Raw genomic sequence first — 25,820 nt, forward strand, 5'->3', positions numbered from 1 at the left:
CTATGTATGAAGAACTGAACTATCACTTATTCACATGCAACACTAATCCAAAACATGGCTTAACATGAAGAAGTTTTAAAATCATTATTTACATATAAAACCCTAAACTCTGGGCCAGGTTACCTGAAAGACCAACTTCCCCACCATTGCTGGTGAGCACATTAAGATCAACCAACAAATGCAGCCTAATTAATCTTGTCATGACCTAATTATTAATGGGTTTTTGCTGGCACATAGGTGGGCCTTTTCACTGACGTCACTGGAATGTGCTCGATGCCTTCTTTTTCTAAAATTCTCCCATGTATTCAATCTTGCCTTGTTTAAAAAATCTGCTTACATTTAAAATTAAACTATTCCGGGGAGGGAGAGGGTGGGTGTGATGTCACCAGTATTAGCTAATCCATGCTGCGCAATGCAGTCCACAATCAACTCCCCCAAGATCAACCCTGCAGAGGATTAAGTATATGTTAACCGGAATGTGGTGGGTGGGCTTTCAGAAGACAGTGGCTTCTCTTTTGATGGGTCTCTACAAACTCTATGAAGAAAGTCAGCCAGGCACACATCGGACATCGTGAATCATCTGGAACTTTTATTACACCGATTTGGTTTACAATCTTTGTACTTTTGATATTTCCAACAAAAAGGCAACATTGTGATATACCGTTTTACATAGAGAGAGACAAACAGAACTAGATAGTACGGACATATTGAAAAGTAAAAACTGTTCTCAGTGCTCACAGAAAAGTTTTGTCAGAACTGGATTTATCTCCGCTGTTGCTCATTGTGGGCAATGGATACAAACGTCCACCATCCATGGTTCTGCTGCCTGCAGTGCCCCTCGGCCAAAGGGGCTTTAGCTGCTTGATGTTTTGGCCGTAATAGATCAGAAAGGATACTTGTGTGAGGTTATCTTGGGTGGCAGCAGCTGTCTTAGAGGTGTCAACAACAACACCCCATAGTCTTTACAAGCTTGTGTTTCCCCCCTTCCTAATCCATGAGTGGATTGCTCCAGTGGTTTAAACCACAGGGAGTTGCAGCAGCATGAGAAATATGCCCATGGCAGCAACTATAAAATATCCCCCTGAGACATACCTAGAACATCAGATATTCGCCACTGACCACCTAGTTTCTTGACCTGAGGCAGGCTGGCTTGTTGAAGTTACAAAATAATGTATTACTTAAATTGCACACTTGAATTAAGAGATCTTTTTAGTCACTCAGGAAAAGGCCCAAGATCCCAAATCAGTCAATCATGGTAAGCACAGCTTCTTGCAATCTATTGGAGATCAGTTTCTTTGGGGTTGTTTTTAATCTGAGAATGAATGCGTATGATGTCTGCAAAGCAGCCTGCCTCCACAGAGTGCAGAGAAGATAAAGTAAAATTGACTCTTAATTGTGACTCTAAAACAGGCACCCCCAAACTTGGTCCTCCAGATGTTTTGGGACTACAACTCCCATCATCCCTAGCTAACAGGACCAGTGGTCAGGGATGATGGGAATTGTAGTCCCAAAACATCTGGAGGCCTGAGTTTGGGGGTGCCTGCTCTAAAACGTGCAACAAATGTGAAATAAAAGCAGTGCTTGTTGAATTGTCCTGGTGATGAACTGAGCTAGATAAGGTCACATGGCTGAATGGGTTAGTGCTCCATATGGGTGCTTAAACATAACTAACCAAAAGAATTCCCTAAATTCCCTCCAACAAACTTGTCCTGTGACTGGAGGGTGGTCTTGAGACTTCTCAGGCTATTCAGCTACAGAGTCATTAGCAGACAAAAATGAAATAATTATCTGCCCGAGCTTCTCTATCTGAAAAATAGGAATAATAAAAAACTACTTTACAGTGCTGCTGTGAATACTTTAGATTTATAGCCTTGAAGGCTCAGGTTGAGTACCAATTTAAAAGCATACAGAATTTTAAAAACCCACAATATAATTCAATATGACATTCAGTAAATACTGCTAAAGGCTCTCATCTTTGTGCTAACTCCTGAGAGCCAACTGAAACAGATAAACCTTAAAACACCTCCAAAACATTCTTAAGCTTTATGCTCTGGTGAATCTGTAGCTCAACACTGATGGGGTGTCACAGGCCAGTATTGTAACATCTGTAAGCTGCTGCCCTACGAGTTGTTCCCAGCTTATTCAGCATTATCTATAAATGGCTGCTCTATAAAAAACAAGGAAAAACAAAATGGCTGACACATGCATATCCCCCCCCCCCCAAGGCTTGGGGAAGCTTTTCTGATCCCAAGAGATGTTGCGAGTCTCAATAAATGCTGAAAACATAGGCCAACTAGCCATGGGTATTCTTCCTTTTCTTCCCAATACTTAGCTTTTCTCTATGTATGGTTCATGGCAGACTTTGCCAACCAGGTGCTCTCCTGATGTTTTGGACTACAACTCCCATTAGTCACAGCTAGCACGCAGTGCTGGCTGGAGTTGGTGGGAGTTGTAGTTCAAAACATCTGGAGGGCAGCAGTTGGCCAAGACTGATTTTATGGTGTACAACAGGGATGGGTCATCTTATTGTTGGAGACGGCATCTCCTTGGAGGTAATCTGTTGGAGTCACATGCTAGTACTGGGGGAACCAGAGACAAAAGAGTTCTGGATAAACCAATCCAGAATAAAGACTCTTCTGCTTCAATTTTCATCACGGCTACATAGGACTAAATTTTCTGTGTTCCTTTGGGGCTGACGGGGTTATTCTCAAATAAGTATGTGGAGGATTTATATTTTTTTAACCCAGAACACCCAACAGCTACTGTTCTGGAGGACAAGAGTAATTCCTTTCTGATTTTAGTGTACTGCACACACATGGCAGAAATCGATTTCTCAGGCAGCCAGGGTGGATTCTTTTCCTCAAGCCATGAAAAAGTGAAACAAAAACTGCCCAACTTCAATTTTTATCAGATAGGACTCCTTCCAATTGTTCTGCAACTAAACAAAAAGAGGGAGAAAGATACTCCAAATCAGAATAGGGCAGCTTCAAGAAGTACTGGAAGCAAGAGAAAATAAGGTTTAGGGGCTTCAGGGGATTGCCCACCTGTGCTGTATAGCAAAGCAACAAAGGTAGGGTGAGCTATCAACCTGCCAATCCTTCCTCCCCAAGGTGTAGCTGAACAAAGTTGTTTGTTAGCCTTTTCAGACTTTTGAACTCTGAAGTTAGGGCAGAAAATGCAAGTCTTCATATGACTCGGGTGGTCTGAAATGTACGTAGTTTCCATATAAAATTGCAAACTCGGCTTCCACTTTTCTGAACTGAATGCATATGACAGAAGGGCCATTTCCCACGCAATGGCTCCATCTCTTAGCTTTTCCTCTAAGTGCAATGACATTGATTTGGGAGGTTAAAAGTTAGTGATGTTAAATGGGTTTCTGGATGCATTACGTTTTTATGGCCATTTCCCAATTGTATACTATTTGTATGTTAGGCTCATTTTCTTGTCCCCATATTATTTAACAGCTGGTATATTCCAAGTAACAACAGGTAGTTTAAGATACAGTGACCAAGGGATAAAATATTGTATGAGCACCAATCCAGGCACATTAAGCTAGCTTTAATCCAACCCTACCTGTTAGTTCGCCTGAGAGGTTTCATTAAGAAGCTCTGCACATAATTATTATTCCTCTCAGCTGCTCTACCCTGTTTATTATAAAGGGAGGCCTCCAATTCTGTCCGGGTGCTTCTTGCAACCTCTCTCTCTCTCTCTCTCTCTGTGTGTGTGTGTGTGTGCTTGCGTGTGACACATTTTTGCTACTGAAATATGTGTGCATTGACCCACCTTTCTGTACGCCTTCCTTGCTAGGGAGGGAGGTAACACAGGATAGCAGTCATAGGGAGGCGAGGAAGACAAGTGTCCTGTTATGTTTGTCTGCTCACCTACAGACAGCAAAGACCTGCCAGTCATTTCCATGGCAACAAGTTTAAGTGAGGAGAAGCTGCTTCGGCATTTAAATGAATTAGAAAATGAATGAAATGTTATTAAGGTGAAGTGGAAGAAAAGGAGTTATTTCTTAGAGAGAGAAAGATTTTTGCATTTGGCTGTGGGACAACAGGGTTGTTGTGAGGAGAAAATTGGGTATGCCGATTTTTGCTACCTTGGGCTCTTTGAAGAAAGACCAGGATATAAATGTGTTACACACACACACACACACACACACACACACACACACACACACACACACAATTAATGGAGATGTTAAACACGAAATCAATAGAGATGACAATTTAAATCAGAAAGAGTAGTTATGATCAGAACTGTGCGCAGCCTGCATCAAATCTACAAACAAACCCAAGTTCTGTTATCAGAACAAATAAACCAGATTAGCAGCTAGTTCTTTAGTTTGGACCTCTACTACCAGGTTGATGATTTGTGTTGCTGTTCTAGAATTATGACCCAGAAACTGAATTTCTCTAAGTGAGCACGTTATTTTATCCGGCAAGGAAGCTTTGGTATTGGATTCTGGCGAAGGTTAAACAGTATTCTACCATTTTAGACTCCAGAGCATTACAGATCTCTAACGTATAAAACATATTTTATCTTCATGGTTATGGCGCTGTCCCAGTTTGTGGTGAATGTAAAACAGCAGAACGTCCTCTGTTTGTGCAAACCGTAATGATCTCACAGCACCTTTAGCAAAAACAACAGGCAGCATTTCCGTTCACAGGAACAAATAGATGCAGTAAAAGAAATAGGTGGCTCAGAACTCGCACCAAGGCAGAAGATGTTTTGTTTTGTTTTTTTAATCCAGTGTGTCTGAGGACATTTTATCCTCTGCAAATTCCTAAAATAAATGTCAGCCATGCATGTCTACTTTGCATTGCAACATCCATATGAAATGCCTCCAAGACAACAAATTTAAATTGCTATGCTTTGTTGACACCTTGCAAATTCAGTGGAGCTGGACAAAACATTCCAAATGCCGTTTCCCATTAAACTTAAAATATTTTATGAGGGTTTTGTTGCAGCTTTTTCAATCTGCCTAATTCTTTTGGTTGTGGAACCATGAAAGGCTGATGTGGAAAAGCTTTTGTATAATTCACATGCACCTCATTGTGCATTTCCCCCCACAGCACCAGGGAAACATTGTTGCTTAGCAAGAGAGAAAAGCAAAACACTAAATCATCTCGTATTATTTTGAAAGGGGACAGAATGCACCTTTTATCACCTGGTCCTATGAATATGCTTCTCTTGCCTCCGGAGACTCATTTGTGCGTCTAGGCCAGCTTTTTAAAATAAATAAATAAGCATTTTTTACCTTGATTGATTAATGGGATGCCGTCCAACATCAGGCCTCATTAGCCATCAGCTGACAGTGCCGCTAGGGATTATTTGAATCGTGTAAGTGATATGGATACTAAATCATCTGGACACATTCTACCTATATTCTCCACACACACCCCTTAAGTGAGCAGCTATGACTGTGGTAGAAACATCTTGCACTGATGAAAAATGACTTTCCAAGTGTACGTGTGGGTTCCCTCCCCCTCCCCTTCATTTTACAAACCAGTATACAAAAATAAAATCACAGTGGGTGATCCACAAAATTACCAGACTCCCAAGAATGTGTGATTTGATTCAGAAAGAGCATTTCTACTTGTATGCTTAGGGTGGACATTAAAAAAAAAAACTTTTTCAGGCAAAGCAAAAATGTGAAAGTTGTGCTTACAACAGAAATGTGCTTGATAAAAGTGGCACCCACCGGAAAGCAACATGGGATCACAGACCCTCAGCAGTTCCTGGAAGTGTTGTATAGGTGGCTAAATGTTATTTAGTCAGAAGAAACTGTTGCTGACTGCAGATACCCCCCCCCCCCCGCTCCTGCGGGACTCCTTAATGATGCAACTCCACAGGCAATGTGAGCAGAGGAACAGAAGAGAAAGCTATGAGAAACAGTGACTTCTTTCAGATCTTGGATTGTGGCAAAGCCACATCTTGGCTAGGAAGACCTATCTTTCAGAGATGCCTCAAACCTTCAGAACTGTATTCTTTCTGATGGCACTGGGAAGATTAAATTCATGGGCACAGCACACCTCCTTTCTTCATATAGTGTGGTCACAGACTCCGTTGTGGGAGAAGGAAAAACAGAACAGAATGATGAATTAGATTATTGCATCTCCAACGTATATTATTGCTTTTAGCAACTATTCTTTTCTGTAAACCACTTGGGAAGTTTCCCCGCCCCCCTACAATCAAGCAGTATATAAATTTTATGAAATAAACAAATAAATAATGGTGCAACCCTAAGTCCACTTACTTGTGAGTAGGCACCACTGAACACAGTGGTACTTACTTCTGAGTAAGCATGCATAGGATCAGGCTACAGGAGAGGATACAGACCATCAGGAAACACATGGTAACCAATTGAAAGCTTGCTGCATGGCACTTGTAATTGCAAGGAGAGACTATTCTGCACTTTTTATACTATAGTATGTGCCTTTGTAATAAATTATTACAAAACTGGCCTGGTTTCACAGGGGCTTTTGTGTGTGTCACAAAACCATGTTAGCAGCACATTTCTTTCTTGCAATGAAAGATCACTTTCAACATGTGAAAAATGAGCAAATATGCATTCTGCATCAGCCTTTAGGACTAGGCATGATAACATGAACTCAGGACAGTCCTGCAAGCTTTTCCTAGATCTACAACATGAAGCAGCGCAGTAGCAGGTGCTGCGAAGATATCAGGTGAAGAACACTGAAAGAGTTGCATCATTGTGAAAAAGCCACATTTTTGTGGCAATAGTGGAGGTTATTATCTCACAAGTTGTACAATTTCAATAGATAATTCAGTGCCCTAACATCAAATTATTCAAGGCAATCAGCACAGGAAAAACAAATAATTAAAAGAATATACTTCTCTCTTACACGTGCATGCGCGCACACCTCTTTAAACAACAAAACTAAGACTACACTCAAACTTCTGAATGTCCCTTTTCCCCCAGATTGGTGGGTGATGCTCATGATAACTACACTGAGGGGCAGTCAACAAAATGTCCACTAGATGTTGCTGGACTACAACTTCCATCATCCCTCACCGCTGGTCATACAGAATTGGGCTGATGGGAGTTGTAGTCCAACCACATCTGGAGAGCACCACCCGACTGTAAGGGAAGATCTGTGTGATGGGTTCTCCCAGTACTTTGTTGTCTAGTTGCACCATAGGTTACTTTGAGCCATGTTGCAACTGTATGCAAGAAAAGCTGCTCGCAGCAGATCGTCCTGTGCTCCCGGTTTGGCACTGAAGTGCCAAATAAATAAATAACAGGAAGTAATGCCCGTATAATGTTAAGCAAGATCTTATGCATCCTTTCCTGGGGCAGATTACTTCAGGATTCCTCTGTATGGGCTATTAGGCGAACATAAGCTGGGTATGGGTACCATATGGCTTAACAAGCACTGAATCGGTGCACCAGAGTTCCAAAAAAAGAGACATCCCTCAGGCCAAGCCTCACACCTCTGAGCCTGTAACTCATGGGTAGGCAAACTAAGGTCCAGGGGCCGGATCCAACCCAATTGCCTTCTAAATCCAGCCTGCGGATGGTCCGTGAATCAGTCTGTTTTTACATGAGTAGAATGTGTCCTTTTATTTAAAATGCATCTCTGGGTTATTTGTGGGGCATGGAAATTCGTTCATCCCCCCCCCCAAAAAAAATATAGTCTGGCCCAGCAAAAGGTCTGAGGGACAGTGAACTGGGCTCCTGCTGAAAAAGTTTGCTGACCCCTAAATAGCTTCCCAATGCTGGTAACCCTCTAGATCAGGATGGTCCAACACAGTATGGTGGGGGGAAAAGTCTAGAAAGACAAGGAAAAGTTGTGCACTGCCAGACCCAGAAACCGAACAGAGGAGCAGGGTCAATTGTGCTATTTGGTCAATGAATGAGAAATAATGAGATTAAGACGCAGCTGAGAGAACTCAGGTTACATATGAGGGAACAGGCTGTCACTATAAGAGCAGATCAGGCCATCAAACCTGTTGCCAAATAAATTGTCATCTCAGGCGTAAATAACCTGGAGATCAGACAATACTCTAAAGTGGAATGAATGCGAGGCCGGCAATTCCAGATGCTACACTCTTCAAAAATAATGTTTACGGTCACACAAGAGACATAACAACTGCTGCTTTATGCAAACAGTAGACTTCGATACAGGTTATCTTCATGCTCAGCCTCAAATCCCACATTCATGTATTTTAGCATCCTGATCCTAAACGCCATCACAGTGTCAAGGACTGGCTGGACAATGAGGCGTGGTGGGAGGCACCCACCAAGGAACCCCCAAGGGAAGTTCCAGAGGAGGATGGCTCAGAGCCTGGGGATTGGTGGTGGAGAGGTCAGAGGGAGACGATTGGAAGGAGGGGCTGGATGCCGAAGGGGCAACAGGGTTTAGTGAGCAGGAAGAGCCAGTGACAGAGCAGTTCAGACTCCAAGGCTGAAGCAGAGGAGAGGGAGCAAGAGGCTGCTGAAGAATCCCAGGAATCTCCCTCTCCTGCTGTGACAAGCTCCCCTCCCTGCTGGTCTCCAAGAACAGAGGCCAGAGGTAGGTAGGCACAGTTTGAGACTGCTTGGGAAACATACGGGAGAGGAGGAGTCTTAGAAAGGGTAGAATGCAGGGACCTTCAGTCCTGGCATCTGCTCTATGGGGGCAAGACCTACAGGGAAGTGTTGCTGAATTGTAGGCCATTTCCTTGAATAAAGAGTTAACTTCACTGACAACTGTCTCTGCTTCTTCGTGCTGACCTGCATCTGACGCCAGCCTTGATTTCCCTGCAAGCAACGGTGTTCAAAACAGCCAGTTTTCTCTCACACTTCCCCTTTCCTATTTTACAGAATATCCAGCTCGAATAACAGTTCCGGAAAACTCAAGTTTTGTGCAAATTAATCCTATATTATAAGGGCACTACAGTCTCTGCTGCGCCTCCTTGTCTAAAAGGAAACACAGACCCTGGTAAGTATATCTGGTACCCCTGGAATCTTGCACCGCTTGTGGAAATTGGGGTGACTTGTTTCAATATTATACCAAAATTACTCAAAAGTGCAGAGGCATTATTTGCTAGATGAAGTAATGTAACACAAAATGCAAATAAGCCAGAATGTGAGCAAAACTCTATTTTTAAAAGCAAGTTCAGCATGATAGAGTTCTGAGATCAGTGCCTATCTTTCTTATGCTAAATAATGTCAGAGTAGAAAATGAAAGGAACAGTTGTTCTCCTCCAATGAAGAAGGAATTGATCTGCCTGCTAATGCCCTACTATAGACAGGACTTAATCTCACTGGAATGCAAAAGGATCCATTTGCATGTTTCTGTTCTTTGACTAACACTGCAATCCTGTATGTGTCTACCCAGAAGGAAGTCCCATTGAATGTAATGAGGCTTAGTCCCAGGTACTGTGCATAGGATTGTGTTGTTTGTATTGTCAAGGGTTTGGATGGTTCGGATGGTTCGAGGAACCTCAGAAAACTATTTAGTGGTTCCTTATACTGTCCATTAATTAGGGGGGTGGGACACTCAGTAATGAAAGTGTCTTCCCATTACAAAGGAGCTCAAAACGCCTTGGAGCCACCTGTCTTAAGGGATATGAATTATAACAAGTTACTTCTCTTGCTATTGCCTCATTCTTCCACCAGAAAGAAAGCAGGTTTCAGGAATCTCTCTCACTCTCACATATACACGCTTTCTCTAACACAATTTCTCTTTTATGCTCTGTATAACTGCCTCCTTTCACATTCCAGAGAACACCATCAATCAGACAAGCTTGACTTTAAGTAAAATTCCCTCAGCCTTGCACTACCCCTCAGCCTTGCACACCAACCTTTTCCTGTATGAATAGATAAACTGCAGCTGAACCTCTCAGAACCTCCCTTGATACCAGACTTCCTCCCTGCCTGCGTTCATTACAACACACTTTCATTCACTTCAGAGCTCCCAGCTTCCCAGTTCATCCTCACCTCCCCATGACATCTCTCCCAACACCAGCAGATGCCTAGCAAATTCAACTGCTTTCCTTTGTGTACTGGCCCTTCTTCTAGGTTCGGAAAGAAGACTGCATTCTATTAAAAGCGTGGGGTTTCCTTTGCAAATTCCCTGTTCGTTTCTGCTTTCTGCTACCACAATGAAGTAAGTACTTTGAATGCTTTGAGCTTTACCTATGGGATGCTGATTCTCAGACGTGAAACATCAAGGCTTTCCAAGGAGAAATCCTAAGATCTCGCGTCCCCAGCAGCTGAGAACAGCGTAACAGTCGGAGCATGGTTTAGAAAAAGGAAGGCGGCCTGGCTTGTAGTTGCTTCTCAGTTATTTCTCAGCTCCTTTTGCCTGGGAAACCAGTGCAGTTAATTGCCTTGCTTCTGAAGGAAACATGCTACACTGCCATGAATTCAACTGCCAAAGTGTGTGACTCTACAAAGATTGGATGACGTCCCCTCCCCACAATAATAATCATAATTATGGGGCAGGGACTGCTCCTGCTAGACAGATATTGTCAAGGTGGCCTGGTTAGCTAGAGGCTAGGAAGAAAGACACACACACCAAATACTTGGGCTGTTACTGCCCTTCCCTTCAGATTTTTTTTGTTTTTTGCATGTGGCTGTCAGTGTTTAGTTCTGTGCAGTAGTTTTGATGGTGGTGTTAGCTGCCCACCTCACATCAAAGCCATTACAGAGCCAGAACGGAGCTCAGGAGCTGTTGAGTCCTTTGTGGGATGATAAGAGGGAGCCATTCTCTCTGATTCACATGGGATGTGTTGGGACCTCTCTTTTTCATCTGCTTCCCCTCCCCCCCCCAAAAAAACACCTCCCCACATCTGGGCACATGGCACTTCTCCTGTAGGTACTTTTCATGCCCTCACAGCGAGGTCTCCACGCAGGACCCATTCCGATGGAGATGGCGGTGGTCATGGTTGAGGCAGCCCTCGTTTCGGTGCACGATGAGGATGGGGAAGTAGAGGGCGTCCTGGTAAGGAGGAGGGTCTTCCTCCTCCACAGTGACTTGGCTGGACAGGCGGGTCTGTTCAGTTGGGCAGCTCTGCTCGTTCAGGCTCCCACTCCGGCTCTGCCAAAGGCAGCTGCGCCGTGAGCCATAGAGGCGGCTCAGTGAGAAGCGGCTGCTGCTGAAGGGGATTCTGGGGCTGCCGTTACAGATGCTGAGAGCGCTGCGGGAGAAGATGGAAGAACTGCTTATAGTCCTGTGGCACTGCTCACAGTTCTGTCTGTAGCTCCCATAGCGGCAGGAGGAGTAGGTAGTGCAGCTAGACAGTCCCACCAAGTCCATGAGGACAGCCTCAGAGTAGCTGGGCACCAGCTGCTGGTTGGACCGGATATGCCACTCCAGCTCAGTGCTGTCCACCGTGTTGACCCGGGGCATCCTCCGGCAGAAAGGGCGCTCTTCAGCCGGTGTTACTGCCACATAATCAAACCCAAAGAGTTTCTCTACGTGGTAGTGGACGTAGGAAGTGCGGAACTCATTCAAGACCCGCAAGGGCCAAGACAAAGTCAAGAGAGCAGCAACCCAGAAGACATAGTGGGAGACGTACCAAGGTAGGTTGTCTGGGTCTGAGAAGGCCACCATGTACTCTTTGAAGTCCACATTCTTAAGATGCATGCCTTCCCTTGCCTCCATATAGTCATCCAGTCCCTCGTTCTCTGTGAAGAAGCGGGCCCTCTGGGTCAGATAGGAGTTCTCAGATTCCACGTTGGCAAAGCTGAAGCACTTGGTGAAGCGGAGCCGGGTGGCCGGGAAGTTCTCCAGATCAATCAGGTCCTTCGAGATGTCCTTCACCCCGCAATTGGAGTAGTCAAACTCTGCTTCTGCCACGTGGGTGTTGACCCTTTCGTGGTACACTTGGGTGGTGGTATACGCGTCCCCGTTGCGGTAGCGGGTGACTTGGCGAGTCCTCCTGACGTAGTGGTAGCTGATGGCTTTCCACCAGATGCAGGGGGTGGCCTGCTGCATCCTCTGGACACGCTCGTGAACGCTCTCCACGTCCACCTTGTACTGGAGCTCATTGCGGGTGTAGCAGTGCCAGCATTCCACCAGGTAGACCACGTAGAGCATCACCAGGAAGGCCAAGGGGATGTAGATGTAGCCATTGGAGCAGGGGCTGTCATGGTACATCATGGACTTTCCCTTGTAGGCGCTGTCAAAGGTCAGCCGGGTCACCTTCGTCACATGGCACCAGGTCATGGCTCCCATGCAGCCGTACATGAGGAGGGAGAGCACCAGGCACTTCCAGTGTGACTCCCTACAGAGCGACTTGCTGAGCGACTGCTTCACAGGCCGTTGCTTCTCCAGGGCGGGGAAAAGAGAGAACAGAAAGAGAAATTACTATACAGTGAAGGGAAAGAAGAATTGCCACAGAGCTGCACCGGCGCCTTGATTAGCATTGGCAACTAGCCAGCTAGAGAAGAAGACACAGATGGGCATCCCCAGAGGCATGAAATCTCACTTAAAGGCTACTCAGGATAAACTCCTCTCATTTGGCAGGCGAGAGAAGGAGGCCTGCCTCATGTGTCATCCTTTCCTAGGACCCATATAGTATGTCCTCCAGTTGTTGTAATAAGAAACCTGTACCCATTTCTTGCCATGCTTGGGCTGCCACTGCACATTCCCTCAAAAGTGCTCATGAAATGTGGCCTTGGGGCATGTCGACCTGGTCTGGAAGCTACGATTCTCTTCGAATCTGAATGGAGCAGCTGGATGACTGTTCCATTATTTAACTCATACTACAACACAGGATGGGAAAGATTGCCCCATTCTTCTCCCTCTCTCCCTTCTGACATTTTCCATCATTTGAAGTCTTTCTTAAAATATGGGAATGCTGCTTGCAATCCACTGCCACTCCTTGCTGCAAGTGCAGGCCAGCCAGCTACCTCCTTGTCCAGTGAAATCTACTCAAGAGTCAGTAACAATAATTAATGGCGATGGGATCCATTATGTTCACCTGACGGACCTAGTTATGGCTCCTTGCCCTTCTATGAGAGGAAGGCAGTCAGGTGAGTATTAAGCACACATATTTCTGTATCACCTACAACAGAGGCAAAATCAACATAGCCAAGCTCTTTGGGCTCACACATACCTCCAGTCTAGGATTCCTTTTGAAAGCATTTCTTTATGCATTCATCCATTTGATCATGCACACAATAAAGGCACTGGAATCTCACACTAAGAGAAGATAATTGCTTGCAATGTTCCATCATTCTCCAGTGCCTGATGTTCCTGTTCCTAGCTGCCTGTACAGAGACAGGAAGGGAAGCTCCCCTTTACCATACTCAGGGTACTGGGAACCCCTGCTAAGTATAGAGGGATGATCTCTATGCACAAATGCAGGAGGTGCATGCCCTATGCACTAGGAGATGAGAGACCTGTAATCAAATGCTTCTGGGACTCTGTTTACACTGTTCCTGGAAAGTGAAAGAAGGCTGAGAATGTTTATATCCACGCCCTTTTTTCTGCCCAGTACAACCCCGTGTTATTTTCTAGTACAGTGGTACCTCGGGTTACATACGCTTCAGGTTACAGACTCCGCTAACCCAGAAATACTGTATTGGGGATATCTGAAGACTCTCCAGAGACAGCTAATGTGTTACCCACCAGAAAATTTGGACTACAGTTCCCATGAGCCCCAGCCAGCATGGCCAATGGTCAGGTAAGATGGGAGTTGTAATCCAAAACATTTGGATTACATCTCCAGTACTTTTTTTTGAAGAAAAATGAAGTGCTGGTACTCCTATCTTGATAAAAGTGCTTTGGGCAACAGCACAAAATGGCCACCATGGGCATCAAAAAGAGGTGATGGTACTTTATACTGGTGAGTACTGTCCCCTCAAAAGAACTCCCAACCTTTGTACCTTAGATGGGTGCAAATAATGCCCTTTAAACTCACAATATTCCAGTGGTATAAATAATTCCTGATGCTACAGGTCAAATTCATGCACTTGCATTTCTACCACATCTTCAATCCTGGATGGTGAAACAGTAAAGATGTGGTTACAAATAAAATAAGACTGATTTGTTTTCAGCACCATCCATGCGCTGCTTATAGAATTGCAGGTGACTGAAATGGAAATGCATTTACAAACCGCAGTTTCTCTCCTGCTTCAAAGCTGCTTGTTCTATTTTTGTATATCTCACATTTTCTGAGAGTGACTCTAGACTAGCCAGCCCTGATGTATAAATCTTCCATGTTAACAGGATGCAAGAAGCAGCCTTCTCATTGGCATGGTTGTCATCTTCAGGGTTATTAGCCAGATTTCTCTAGAAGGAGCTGTTCGTATTTATATTAAAGGATGAAACATTCCAAAACACAAAATATAAATCTGCTTTTATACCCTTGATTTCCTGTGGGATGGGAGAGACAGACATCAAAAAGCATGTCTCCATATATTTTTCACTGTAACCCCTGACTCTGACCACCCCTTTTTCTGTGGACGTCCTCATTCCTCTGGGGCTAATCTATGTGGGAGGGGCAGTAGGTAAGTGGCACAGAAGTGGCTGGGACCATCCTGTTTCTCTCATACACTTTCTCACAGGCCATCTCTTCCTCCCCACCTAGCTGGCTGCTGAGAGAGGGACAAATAGCTCTTCTCAGAGGTCTGGACGGCTTGCTTGTAAGGAGCTTTTGAAATTAGGTCCACACCATGGTATTTGACATTTTTGTTCATTTAAAGCATTTTTAGACTGACCTTCATCTAATGGTCTCAGGGCAGAGTACATCCCTAAAAGCATAATGTCATGAAAATACACAAACAATCCCAATAAAATAGTTAAGACACCAATTTCTACACCCACAGAACGAGGTCGGGAAATTCATGCACAGCGTTACCTAGAGTTACCTAAACAGAAACCAACAAAAGCCACAGCAAACAAATAAATGAGTTTTAAGCTGGCACTGAAAAGAATGGAGTGTTGGCATCAACTGTACCTCTAAAGAGTGAAAGTCCAAGAGATGGGGCTTCACCACAGAGAAAAGTGTGGGAAGTCTGATAGGCGAGATTGAAGGATGGGGACACCTTATGAGAAACTACAGTTGCTGGACCTCCCTGAAGCACTATAAATCTGCCCAGAAGTACAGTGGTGCCCCACAAGACGAATGCCTCGCAAGACGGAAAACTCGCTAGACGAAAGGGTTTTCCGTTTTTTGAGTTGTTCCGCAAGACGAATTTCCCTATGGGCTTGCTTCGCAAGACGAAACATCTTGCGAGTTCTTGCGAGTTTGTTTCCTTTTTCTTAAAGCCGCTAAGCCGTTAATAGCTGCTAAGCCGTTAATAGCCGCTAAGAGCCGTGCTTCGCAAGACGAAAAAACCGCAAGATGAAGAGACTCGCGGAACGGATTAATTTCGTCTTGCGAGGCACCACTGTAGAACAAAAACCTGAGAACATCACAAAACACAACATGATGGTACATTTCATCTCTTGGACTCAGAAATGCCCAGCATTTTCTTTTAATTTTTCCATATGTACTGTGAATCCAAAAATGATTGTGAAACCAGAGGGCAGGGAGGTAGCTCTTTTACTGCAATGTATTTTGTACTTTGGTTTTATATATATATATTTTTAAGCAAGAAAGGCCTCTGTAAGGTGGCTGGAGGAATGTGATCAATGCTGAGAACATCTTTTCTACTGTTGTAAGGCTGGGGGCTAGACCTGAGAGGGTTAGTGGGGCAAGATTTGAGTGTAAATGTTTCATATTAGTTCCTTTTATTAGGCAGTTTGCTCTTGACAGCTGGACTTTCTTTAAGTCTTTTTGAATGGAGCAAAAGCAGGTCTTCTTCCCCAGTACCTTAGAGTGATGTAATCTAGATAACAATGGAAGGACACATAACAGCTTTCAAGTGAGACACAGAGAAATGAGTTTCCATGCTCTGCAAGTTCAAGGAAAGAGCCTCTCTCTGGAGTTCTGATGTTTGGCTATCTGTTGGGAATATTATTTTAAGTGATGCTTCTATCCAACAGAAAGATAGTAGACCTAATAATAATAATAATAATAATAATAATAATAATAATAATAATATAAACACTCTGTTTCCCTGGGTCTCCAAATTTCTAGTTTTGTTCAGTTGTGTTTTTTATTTTTTGTTTGTTAAGAATGGAAAGTATCTAGTGCTTCTTAGCAAGCCGGATTGCCAGGTGTTGAGACCATCATTAACCCTCCATATCAACACAAAATAAGATCGGCCTCTTGGGTTGAGTTAATTATGTCTCCAGGCAACATCCCGCTCCCAGAAAGCAAGTGGTTGGCTCTGTGTCAGATGGGGACTTTCTTCACACCAGAAAGAGCACCGAGAGAACGAAGCAGATGGAAAAGGCGAAAGAGCACTCCGTTCGAGTGGCTGAGCAGATCTGTGCTGAGCATTCCTGGCTGGCTCAGTCCACCTACAGTACCAAATCTAGCCAACCGATTTAGAACAGTAAACACAACTAGGTTTGGCTACTCCTCTCAATCACAACTGGATGCCAAGCAAAACTGCTACTGTCTTCCTTGGGCTTTCCTGATTCTACTGCTCTGTGTTTCTGAGGGCAGCGACCGGTCCCCAGTTTGGGGTTTCCCATCTGTATTCCAAGAGAAGCACAACTGGGAGAGTACAGATGCTGGCACATTCTCACTGGAAGATTCACATTGTTGTTGTTGTTGCAAGAGTCAGTGTGGCGTAGTGGTTAGAATGTTGGACTAGAACCTGAGAGAGAGAGCAGGGTTTGAATCCCCACTTAGCCACTGGGTGACCTTGGGCCAGTCACCATCTCTTAGCTAAACCTGCCTCACAGGGTTGTTGTAACGATAAACTGGGAAGGAGAACCATGTACCCCCCACCTTGAGATCCTTGGAAGATAAAGGTGCTATATAAATAAATGTAATAAATAAGTAATAATAATAACAAAAAGAATGGTCTGATCCACAATAAAAATTCCCTGATACCCTTGTCTGCCTGGCTCAGAATTGCACCCAATTTCTTGGCACAGAAACAGATCAATGCACCAACCCACCCCTGACATAATAAGCACAGGCTTGGTAAAGTTAAAACCTCCAGCAGAGAGGTTAACCAATCATGAAGTAGGTAAGTAGGAGGGACCATAGCTCAGTGGTACAGCATATATCTGCATGCAGAAGACCCCAGTTTCAATCCCTAGTATCGCTAGGCAGGGCTGGGAAAGACTCTTAAACACTGGAGAACTGTGGGTAGTTAGTATAGTATTGCTACACGCCACCTCAATCTGCATGAGCAGTGCAAGACTCCTGGGGTATCAGGAGTGCTTAGCAGGGTCTGTGTTCGCTTTTGAGGTACATCGGTGACTATGATGTCTTTATAATATATGCCTTAAAAAGGTAAAGATAAAGGGACCCCTGACCATTAGGTCCAGTCGTGACCGACTCTGGGGTTGCGGCGCTCATCTCACTTTATTGGCCGAGGGAGCCGGCGTACAGCTTCTGGGTCATGTGGCCAGCATGACTAAGCCACTTCTGGCAAACCAGAGCAGTGCACAGAAACGCCGTTTACCTTCGCGCCGGAGCGGTACCTATTTATCTACTTGTACTTTGACGTGCTTTCGAACTGCTAGGTTGGCAGGAGCAGGGACCTAGCAACGGGAGCTCACCCCGTCGCGGGGATTCGAACCGCCAACCTTCTGATTGGCAAGTCCTAGGCTCTGTGGTTTAACCCACAGCGCCACCCGCATCCCTGATATATGCCTTATTTACATATATATACAACCTGCACCTAGATGGAGGCATTGCAGAGCATTCACATCTTAAGAGGGGCTTGTCCTTCCCAGCAAAGCACTGGATTCAGAGGCACCAACTGGTGCTTTCTAGGGTTCTGATTTACACAGAGGGCTGCCTTATACCAAGTCAGATCACTGGTCCCTCTGAGATGAGAACTGTCTACACCAGTGGCTCCCAATTAGCAGACCCCCTGTTTTTCAAGAGCCAAGTCATGGATCCCCTGGGGTCCACAGACCACCAGTTGGGAAGCACTGGTTCACACTAATTGGTTTTAGCCAAGAATCTTTCTGAGCCCGGAGTTGTTAGGAATTGAACCTTGGGACCTTCCACTAAACTACAGTCCTTCTACTTTCAAATTCATTTGGTGAAGGGGAAGACATAATCTGGCATGTTCTTCCCCTTCAGTAATGAAATGTCAGACTAGGCACACAACAGCTTCACCTTTTCCTTAAATCACCTCTAGAAAATTTCTGCACTTTCAGCAGGCTTGTAAACACTGGAACTGTTGTGAGAGCCGGGCTCTGTCTAAGAAAATCACATTACATCAATGGTCCCCAAAGGTAACGCCTACTTCATTGCAAAGTGGTGCTTCTAAGTGCAGGAGGAAAATAAAGCATGACCTGCTGTGCTTCTGCTGGGGATGAGGTATGTCTCTAATTCAGATACTGTTTGTTCCATCCATGGCCCACCTTGCACAGAAGAAAATAAAAGTACAACCAAGGGGCAGCATGCAAAGCAGGGGGTTCATTGACTGTTGTGTTGGACGTAGCAATTGGAACTGGATTTAAATTAGACATTGGCATTGACCTCAGTTCCCCATCTGTAAAATGGGAATAATGGTGGTCTACTTCACATGGTTATTGTTAGGACAAGCAAAGCACTTTTTGCATTAACAGTGCAAAAAGGATCTTATGTTAATGTGATTTTTAAGGGAAAGGCTGTTGCTCAGAGCATGAACTTTGCAGGCAAAAAGCTCCAGGTTCTGTCCACACATAAGGCTGGGGAAGGCTCCTGTCTGAGACTACAGAGAGTTGTTACCAATTGATTAGACAATACAGTGGAACCTTGGGTTAAGTACTTAATTCATTCCGGAGGTCCGTTCTTAACCTGAAACTGTTCTTAACCTGAAGCACCACTTTAGCTAATAGGGCCTCCTGCTGCTGCCGGAGCCCGATTTCTGTTCTTATCCTGAAGCAAAGTTCTTAACCTGAAGCAGTATTTTTGGGTTAGCAGAGTGTGTAACCTGAAGCGTATGTAACCTGAAGCATATGTAACCCCAGGTACCACTGTACAGGGATAGATGGACCAATGGTCTAACTCTGTAAAAGGAAGTTCCTATGTTTCTGTTTTGAAAACCCACAGCTCATTCCAGGTATCTGGTCCTGGTTGTTATCAGGAACAGCAGAATGTGTTTCGGGGTGTGGGGGAGAGAAGTAATCTAAGCTTCTCCTCAATAGCCTAAGTAAAGGAGCACTGAGGTACAGAATCAGCACTTATGTATCTGTGTCACGTTGTTAGCCAGTAAAAAGGAAAAGTGAACTATGCATTGGAATCACATCTTGCCTGGCAATGCAATGGCTTAGACATCCTATTAATCTCACTGAGGACTGTTTAAAAGTTCATGAAAACCAGTGTCTTGCTAGGTGATGTTGAAAATGCAAGGTGCCTCCTAGGACATCACAGCAGCTCCCTCTCGGCTTCATTTTCCTATTTTCCAACTTCCTAATGTTATTTTTCAGTGCCTCCCTGTAGGCTTTGACCATGAGGGACTCCAGCTCTAGTTACTAAAGCACCGAGTCAAGCAGCTTTCCCTGCAAAGCCCAAAGGAAATGAGAGTGCTGAGGAACATTCAATCTCAGAACTGTCTTGTACAGAGGCAACACTGGAAAGACTTCTCAACTTGGGGGAGTTCTCTTCGCTATTCATAACATTTAGGTAGCAATACTGCGCCCAGTTGCTCATGCATCTTGTGTTGAAGTTAATGGGATTTATGCCCTGCAAAGCAGATTTGAATAACTGCATGCTTATTTAATGCCAGCAAAGGACTGTTCTGTACCTCCATGTTTCTCAAATGGAATGGCAGAACTACCGAACAGTATTCAGTAGTAAAGCCCCAATCTCCTCCTAACCACTCCAGGCCAGTATTTTAAGCAACTTCTTCAAGTTCACGTCTCAAGCACCATGGAACTCCAGCCAGCACCTAAGCCATCTTTCCTTGTTTTGTGTTACATTTGAGCAGGTTCATGCTCTTTCCTTTTTTCTTAAGAAAACTGACAGTGATGCCTTTGAGAAGCCCTCCTCTCTCTCCTTTGCATGACCTGAATTCAACTCCATCCCAGCACACACAGCAAAATAAAATAAAATGCTGGACTATGTTGAGAAAGTCCATCAAAGACTGCAATCCTATTCAACATACCTGGGAATAAGTCTCACTGAACTCAGTGGGACTTACTTCCGAGTAGTCATGTGTGTGACTGCACTGTAAAACACATTAACAGAGAACTGCAAAGTTGGCGCACCATGTCCCTATTCAGTAACCACAGGCTTTCAATCCAAAGCCTTTTCACCAGCCACTGCATTTATCTGAAAATAGAAAACTGAATAGTAAATACAATTCAGCCAGAAATCTTTTTTCCTTTCTTTCTCCTAAGGCAGTCACACTGAGTGACTTTGTCTTTTGCAGACCTACAGTGTCATATACTGCTCAGGTCAAAGGAGGTCAAGTTCTTGCCTCAGTCCCAGAGTAAGCATTAGCCTACATTACAAAATGATGTCATAATTTAGCTGGGGGGAAAGCAGTTCCTTTTCAGGAGAGGCGAAAGGCTTACAACTCAAACTAGGCAAAACAAAATAGATTTCAATGGGCTAAGGAATGCCTAACTCTGACCACACTGTTAAGAGTAGAACGGCTCAAGGCTGAGTAGTAACTATCAAGTGATCATCTCTGACCTTAACCACCCTCATTTTCCATTATATTTTTACCAGCCACCTTCACTCCTCTAATTCTACCCTACTCGAGCCTTGCGTCCTCTTATCTTTGTCCAAAATGCCAAAATCATTCATCTTTCCCACTGTTCAATCTGTGCGACATTCCTCCTAATTCAGGGGTCAGCAAACTTTTTCAGCAGGGGGGGCCAGTCCACTGTCCCTCAGACCTTGTGGGGGGCCGGACTATATTTTGAAAAAGAAAAAAAGAAAAGAACGAATTCCTATGCCCCACAAATAACCCAGAGATGCATTCTAAATAAAAGGACACATTCTACTCATGTAAAAACACGCTGGTTCCCGGACCGTCCACGGGCCAGATTTAGAAGGCGATTGGGCCGGATCCAGCCCCCGGGCCTTAATTTACCTACCCAAATTCTAATCCTTACTCTGTTTCCTGCCCCCTTGGGCATCCAGCACATTTGCCTTGCCTTACATAGAAAGCTCACAATGACTCTGTCCCACCTGATCTTTATGCCCTTATCTGCCATTACATCTTTGCCAATCACCTTCACTTCTCCAGTTCTACCACAGTTGTGCAAAAGTCTTCTGCTCTCTTTAACAAACCGCCAACTCTCCCATATGTCTTGCTATGCCAGAGTTGGGGGGGGGGGAATTGGGCCTTCCAGATGTTGTTGGGGCTCCCATCACCACTGACCCTGATCAGAATTGGGAGATGTGTCGAAAGCCTTACTAGAAAATCTCTAGTTACAGATGGGTAGCCGTGTTGGTCTGCCATAGTCAAAACAAAAAAAATTCCTTCCAGTAGCACCTTAAAGACCAACTAAGTTAGACCAACTAGAAAATCTCTAGTGGAACAGCACTGGAGGGAAGATGCTGGTCAATTCCGGATCCAAATGACAGAGCTAGATGAGAAGGGGGCTGGCAGTGCTAGGCATGAAATAGCAAACAGGTGTATGTGTGCACTGAAAGAGAACTGCTTGTGTGAAGTCCAACACCAACTGATCAATACACATTTAAAGAGTGATGGGGAATGATGAAGGAAGGACAGGTCTACATTAACACAGGAAGTTTGTATAGAGATGTATTAATGGAGCTACTAGATAGAAAAAGTAACTCAGTCACAGACATTTCCTCAAATACATCAAACCTTCACTATAAATATTAGGTAGCGTCAATTTACTAGCAACATCAGCTACTAGCTCTGCCCATAGAACTGCTATGGCCTTACACATACTTCCTACTACAGTAGGAAAGCAATATTCACTACACTGCTTCAGACACACACACCTTTCCTAGGGACTTCATTCCCAGGCAAAAATCCTGGCATTCTTATATAAAACCTTTTCATCATCATCATCATCATCATCATCATTATTATTATTAATCATCCTGGGGTGTTCCAATGATCCTTAAAGCATATGAGAACTACCATCCCTCAGTAAAGATACCTTTCCTATTTTAAAAAAGTGGAGGAAAGAATCCATTTAACTGTCTTGAAGGGCAAAGCAATTAGAGCATCATAACTAAGGCTGCTAGGTGATAATGCGAATGATTCAGAAATCCTGAACTTCGGTGAGCTGTTGATACTTGAGTTTTTTTCTCTCCCCCTCCACCAAAGATACATAAAATGTGGGGATAGAAACCATAGCACTAATTAGCTACATCTACACATACAAGCGCTGCCGCCAACTATCTGTGATGCATGCAAAGATGTAAGAAAAGGAGGTCAAAGGAGACGTGTGGTTTTCCTTCTCGTTCCAGTGAAAGCAGGAATGCTGGCAAGATACACCATTGACAGCTGTTCCCACGCATAGACTCCATAGTACAAGGGATGATAGAAAACACCCACTGCCTCTGACACTGTGGCGTACCTGCTACCTCTCTTAACACGAAGTTCATAGAAACAGTTAGGAAGAGAAACGTCTGTTCAGTGGTAGAACCAATGCCTTGTATGCAGAATGTCCCAGGTCCAATCCCTGCCATCTCCAATTAAAAAAAAAAAAAAAAGATCCAGTAACAGATGATGTGATGACAAAGTCAGTGTAATATTTGCCTGAAACACTTATGTGGAAAGCCACACCCCTTACTTCCTAGCTCTCCATTTCTACAGCATCCGCTTGGCTTCACCTGAACTGGCTCTGTTATGCCAGTTTCTGTTATGCATTTCCATTAACCTGTTGCATATTTATATACATATATTAAAAGCACACCAGCATGCTTACAGATATGTGAGGATTGGATCACTGCAATAGGCATTCATTGGGGGTGGGAGATCACTAACATTTCTACATGAACAGTGCAAGGAAGTGACCAAATAGCACATGCAACATCCCACACTCTGAGCAACCATGCCTCCTTCTGTACTCCTTTGCAGCCAGAGTCCTAGATAGCTCAGTCCTGCAATTCTCACCAAGAAGAAGCACAATCACCACCTCACAGCCAGTAAGCGTTGCCTACTCCAGATAGGTTTAGTTCCTTCTTCACACACTTCAGCTATCCTTTTGCAGATAAATTCGCCGTTTGCAGACTCACACACAAATCATCCCAGGTTAATTTAACGGTATCTAGACCATCAGTTACCATCCTCTGATTGGTTCAAGACTCAACTAGGGGATGAAAACCCCCAAATCCCTCACTGGCATGAAAAGGTGGCACAAATGCACCCTTTCAGCGGCTAAAGTGTGTCAAGAGGCAATATATAAATCTGCGCCCAGAGATTCCTAAAGGTTGGAGGGAACATACAAAGTGTATCTTCTGAACTGTTAGCAACTGGCAGCGCAGGACCGAAAGGGCACAGTGTCCCAAATGAGTTCATCCTAAACAGTCAAATGAGCCAAGGCGAAAAGAACGACCCAGACACCCGCCCGCCCCACATCCCCCCCACCCCACCCGCTCCCAGGCGTTAGGGTTTTGCAAGGAAGGCGACGGGGGCCATCCTGCTCTGCTCCCAGGGACCCCCGAGCGCGGCGTCGGACAGGGAAGGCGACGGTGCGAGCGAAAGATTGCGTACCTGTGTATGCAAAGCGCCCTGGCCCGCTTAGAGCCGGGGTGCAAGCCAAGCCCCGTGCCGGAGCGGAGGGAGCCTCATCGCGATGCAATGAGCGTGCCATGCAAAGCCGGTCACATGCAGACGGTTACAACGTGTTTTGCAAAGGGCCGCCCGGCGAGGGCAGGTAGCTCGGCTCTGTCCTCACCTCCTCTCGGGCCCCCTCCGCCTCCTCCGGAGGCACCGAGGCGCTGCTGCCTCTCTCGCTGCTGCTGGCCGCGGCCGCCGAGGCTGGGGGGGACATGGCGGCGACTCGGGGCCTCTCGGGTGGGCGACCAGCAGGCGCGGCGGCGAAGACGGCACATTATCCCGCCACCGAGAGCCGACGAGCGCCCCCCGCGCGGTCGCGCCGGGGCTGGCGGTGGCCGGGCGGCGGTGGGGACCCGGGAGCCGTCGGCGCCCCCGGCATGGTGTCCCCCAAAAGCCCGGAGCACCCCGGCTGAGGAAAGGGGGTTGGCGGGCGAGGAAAGAGCCGAGCAGCGCCGCGAGGGGACCCTCCACGGCGGGCTGCCGCTGCCGCCCAAGTGCCGGCGACGGCGGGCTGAGGAGCTGGTGGTGGCTTCGCGCCTGAAGGGCTCCCGGCAAACCTCACGCAGCCCGCCGGGCGCGCACGCAGCGAGCGGGAACGGGCAGGGTGGGGAAAGGGGCGGGAAGCCGAGAAGGCTGGCAAGGCGAGGGGCGCGGGGTGTGGGGAGGAGGAGGAGAGGGCAGCACTGGGAATGGGGGGCTCGGCGGCGGCAGCGTAGGAGGAGGGCAGCTTGGTTCCCGCGCGCGCCTCTTTTCCCTCTGCTGTGCCAGGGAGGGGAGCGAGTGACCTTGAGGCTGCGGAGCTCCCTCGCTCTCCCTCTCGCGCCCCCCTTTGTCTGCCCGGCTCTGTGCGCGGTAGGCGAGGAGGAGGAGGAGGAGAAGCGGCAGCAGCCAGTCCCTCGCGCTCCCTTCCTCTCTGCGCCCTCCTCCTCCTCCTGCCGCCGCCTCCCCCTCTCCGCATTCAGATCCACCGGGAAAGTGGAGCCCCCTTCCAGGCGCGCGAGAAAGAAAGAGACGTGCTCTTCACTCCCGCAGCAGCAGCAGCAGCGCGGGAAAAATCCAGCTTCTCCTCCGAAACCACAAAGCCTCCTGGGAAGGGAGAAGGCGAGGGAAGAGAGGCCTTGTTTCTGCGACAGTAAAGGGAGAGCTCCGAACGTGGCGGTCTTTTATTTCTGGGTGCAACTCGGCCGGCCCCCCTCTGCTGCACCTGTCAAATATTCAGGTTAGACTTTCCCAAGAAGAAGAAGAACAAGTCCTAAGCGCGAGGCAGCCGAGCCACGCAAGACAGAAGCATGTCTCGCCCCGCAGAATTAGCTCGCATGCTAAATCAATGTCTCCGGCTCGCGGCAGACAATTAACGTGCCTGTCAACGGGATGAGAGGATGAGTCTCGAAGGCTCCATTAGTGGCCAAGATGAATAGCCATCATGGTGCCCAGATGTAAATACGTACAAGATTGAACTAGTGCGGGATGATCGCGGGAGGTGGGGGGTGGGAATAAATAACTGCCCCCACAGGAGGACGTCGAAGAAGTTCTGGAGAAAGTTACAGATGGGTAGCCGTGTTGGTCTGCCATAGTCAAAACAAAAAAAATTCCTTCCAGTAGCACCTTAAAGACCAACTAAGTTAGTTCTTGGTATCTGAAGAAGTGTGCATGCACACGAAAGCTCATACCAAGAACTAACTTAGTTGGTCTTTAAGGTGCTACTGGAAGGAATTTTTTTTTGTTCTGGAGAAAGTATATCTTAGAAGGAAAACTTGGAACGAATTGTTCCGTGTTACTAGGGCTTCTGCACTTGGAAATGTTTTTCACAGATATCAGAAGCTCGTGGCTGGGCATCCTTCTCTAGAGCATTTCAAAGTCTCCCTCTCAGATATGTGGTTATGAATGAAAGTGGTCCGGGGCCGGGCAGGCATCCTGCTGTGAAGACTTTTCTTTGGTCTAGAATGGTCAATTTGTAGGCTGGAAGCGATCAATTTACGTAACTTGTCCTGTACATTGCCCATGAAAAACATGAAAGAGTAATGTGTGGGTCATGTATAACCACTATTGTTGTAGCTTATTAGAAAACCTCATATTCTAT

At 45.7% G+C, this 25,820-nt stretch overlaps 1 protein-coding gene across 2 annotated transcripts; it reads right to left on the bottom strand.

Moving 5' to 3' along the window:
• Nucleotides 1-567: 567 nt before the first annotated feature.
• Nucleotides 568-24,816, bottom strand: TMEM151B (transmembrane protein 151B). 2 transcript variants are annotated; one of them, XM_028724370.2, is made up of 2 exons: nt 23,859-24,816; nt 568-12,281 (listed from the first exon to the last, which is right to left on the bottom strand). In XM_028724370.2, exons 1-2 carry the CDS (start codon nt 23,952-23,954, stop codon nt 10,845-10,847), a joined length of 1,533 nt encoding a protein of 510 aa, XP_028580203.2. In that variant the 5' UTR covers nt 23,955-24,816; the 3' UTR covers nt 568-10,844. The 2 variants fall into 2 exon arrangements, with proteins under 2 accessions (XP_028580203.2, XP_077781779.1); XM_077925653.1 differs by having other exon boundaries at nt 23,675-23,970.
• Between the last annotated feature and the right edge of the window lie 1,004 nt (nt 24,817-25,820).

This window comes from Podarcis muralis, chromosome 3 (assembly GCF_964188315.1).
Source record: "Podarcis muralis chromosome 3, rPodMur119.hap1.1, whole genome shotgun sequence".
In the NCBI taxonomy this organism is placed as follows: domain Eukaryota; kingdom Metazoa; phylum Chordata; class Lepidosauria; order Squamata; family Lacertidae; genus Podarcis; species Podarcis muralis.

What these genes read in the sequence shown, in the direction of transcription:
- TMEM151B (XM_028724370.2), bottom strand. Translation starts at nt 23,954, where the DNA reads ATGTCCCCCCCAGCCTCGGCGGCCGCGGCCAGCAGCAGCGAGAGAGGC. An exon ending in CGGAGGGGGCCCGAGAGGAG is followed by an intron (nt 12,282 to 23,858) that starts GTGAGGACAGAG and finishes GCCCTGGAGAAG; the next exon opens with CAACGGCCTGTGAAGCAGTC.